The sequence below is a fragment of the Lipotes vexillifer genome, unplaced genomic scaffold, assembly GCF_000442215.2.
Source record: "Lipotes vexillifer unplaced genomic scaffold, Lipotes_vexillifer_v1.1 scaffold539, whole genome shotgun sequence".
Lineage (NCBI taxonomy): Eukaryota > Metazoa > Chordata > Mammalia > Artiodactyla > Lipotidae > Lipotes > Lipotes vexillifer.
The window spans coordinates 447,036-447,969 of NW_006789542.1; the positions used below are offsets into that span (position 1 = coordinate 447,036).

The 934-nt window shown below is 60.9% G+C and overlaps 1 protein-coding gene across 1 annotated transcript in view; it reads left to right on the forward strand.

Moving 5' to 3' along the window:
- Positions 1 to 934, forward strand: part of PLCD1 (phospholipase C delta 1) — a 22,472-nt gene that overhangs the window by 18,502 nt on the left and 3,036 nt on the right. Inside the window, exons 4-6 of the mRNA XM_007462719.1 lie at positions 8 to 101; positions 203 to 434; positions 747 to 879. Coding sequence (XP_007462781.1) covers positions 8 to 101; positions 203 to 434; positions 747 to 879 — 459 coding nt within the window. The remainder of the gene's footprint in view (positions 1 to 7; positions 102 to 202; positions 435 to 746; positions 880 to 934) is intronic.

Here is a 934-nt window from a genome sequence, read left to right on the forward strand (position 1 = left end):
TGACAAGAACGGACAACAAGATGAACTTCAAGGAGCTGCAGAACTTCCTGAAGGAGCTCAACATCCAGGTGGACGACAGCTATGCCCGAAAGATCTTCAGGGTGAGGCAGGATGTGAGGGCTGGGTCTGCCTGGCAGTGTGTCCTTGACTGCAGCCCGAGACCTGCTCTGAACCCTGCCCACCTGGCGTCCTGGCTCTGCAGGAATGTGACCACTCTCACACAGACTCCCTGGAGGATGAGGAGATTGAGACCTTCTACAAGATACTGACACAGAGGAAGGAGATCGACCTCACCTTCAAGGAGGCTGCGGGCTCGGGGGAGACCCTGTCGGTGGATCAGTTAGTGATCTTCTTGCAGCACCAACAGCGGGAGGAGGCGGCGGGGCCTGCGCTGGCCCTCTCCCTCATTGAGCGCTACGAGCCCAGCGAGATGGGTGAGGGCCTATGACCTGTAGTCCCAGGGCCACACAGGGTGGGGAGACCCCTGGGGAGACGGCAGCCCAAGAGTAGGGAGCTGGAGGGAAGGGGGCACCTCAGCCAGGCCCAGAGCCCCTGGTCAATATTTCTGTGCCCCAGGAACGCAGATGGGAGGCAGGGACCCTCTCTTGGTTCCTCCTTCAGGGGATTTGAGGACCCCTCCCCCAGGAAATGGAGAGAGAGGAGGCTGGAGCAGCAGGCACTTTTCCTGCCTCCCTCTTTGTGCCCATGCTGGCCACAAAGCTTTAAGACGTCAGATGGGGGCCCAGTCCTGGAGAAGGAGGAGATGAGGCCCTGCCCTCAGGGGGGCCTCACAGCATGGGGGACAGAGGAGGAGATAGGGCCCCACCCTGGGATAGTCACGGTCTGGTCAAGAGACTCAAGCTTAGCCGCTTCCAAGAGGTACCGAGGACCAGCTCAGGACGGGAGGCAGGGGGAGTAGCGGGGAGGGGAGTGG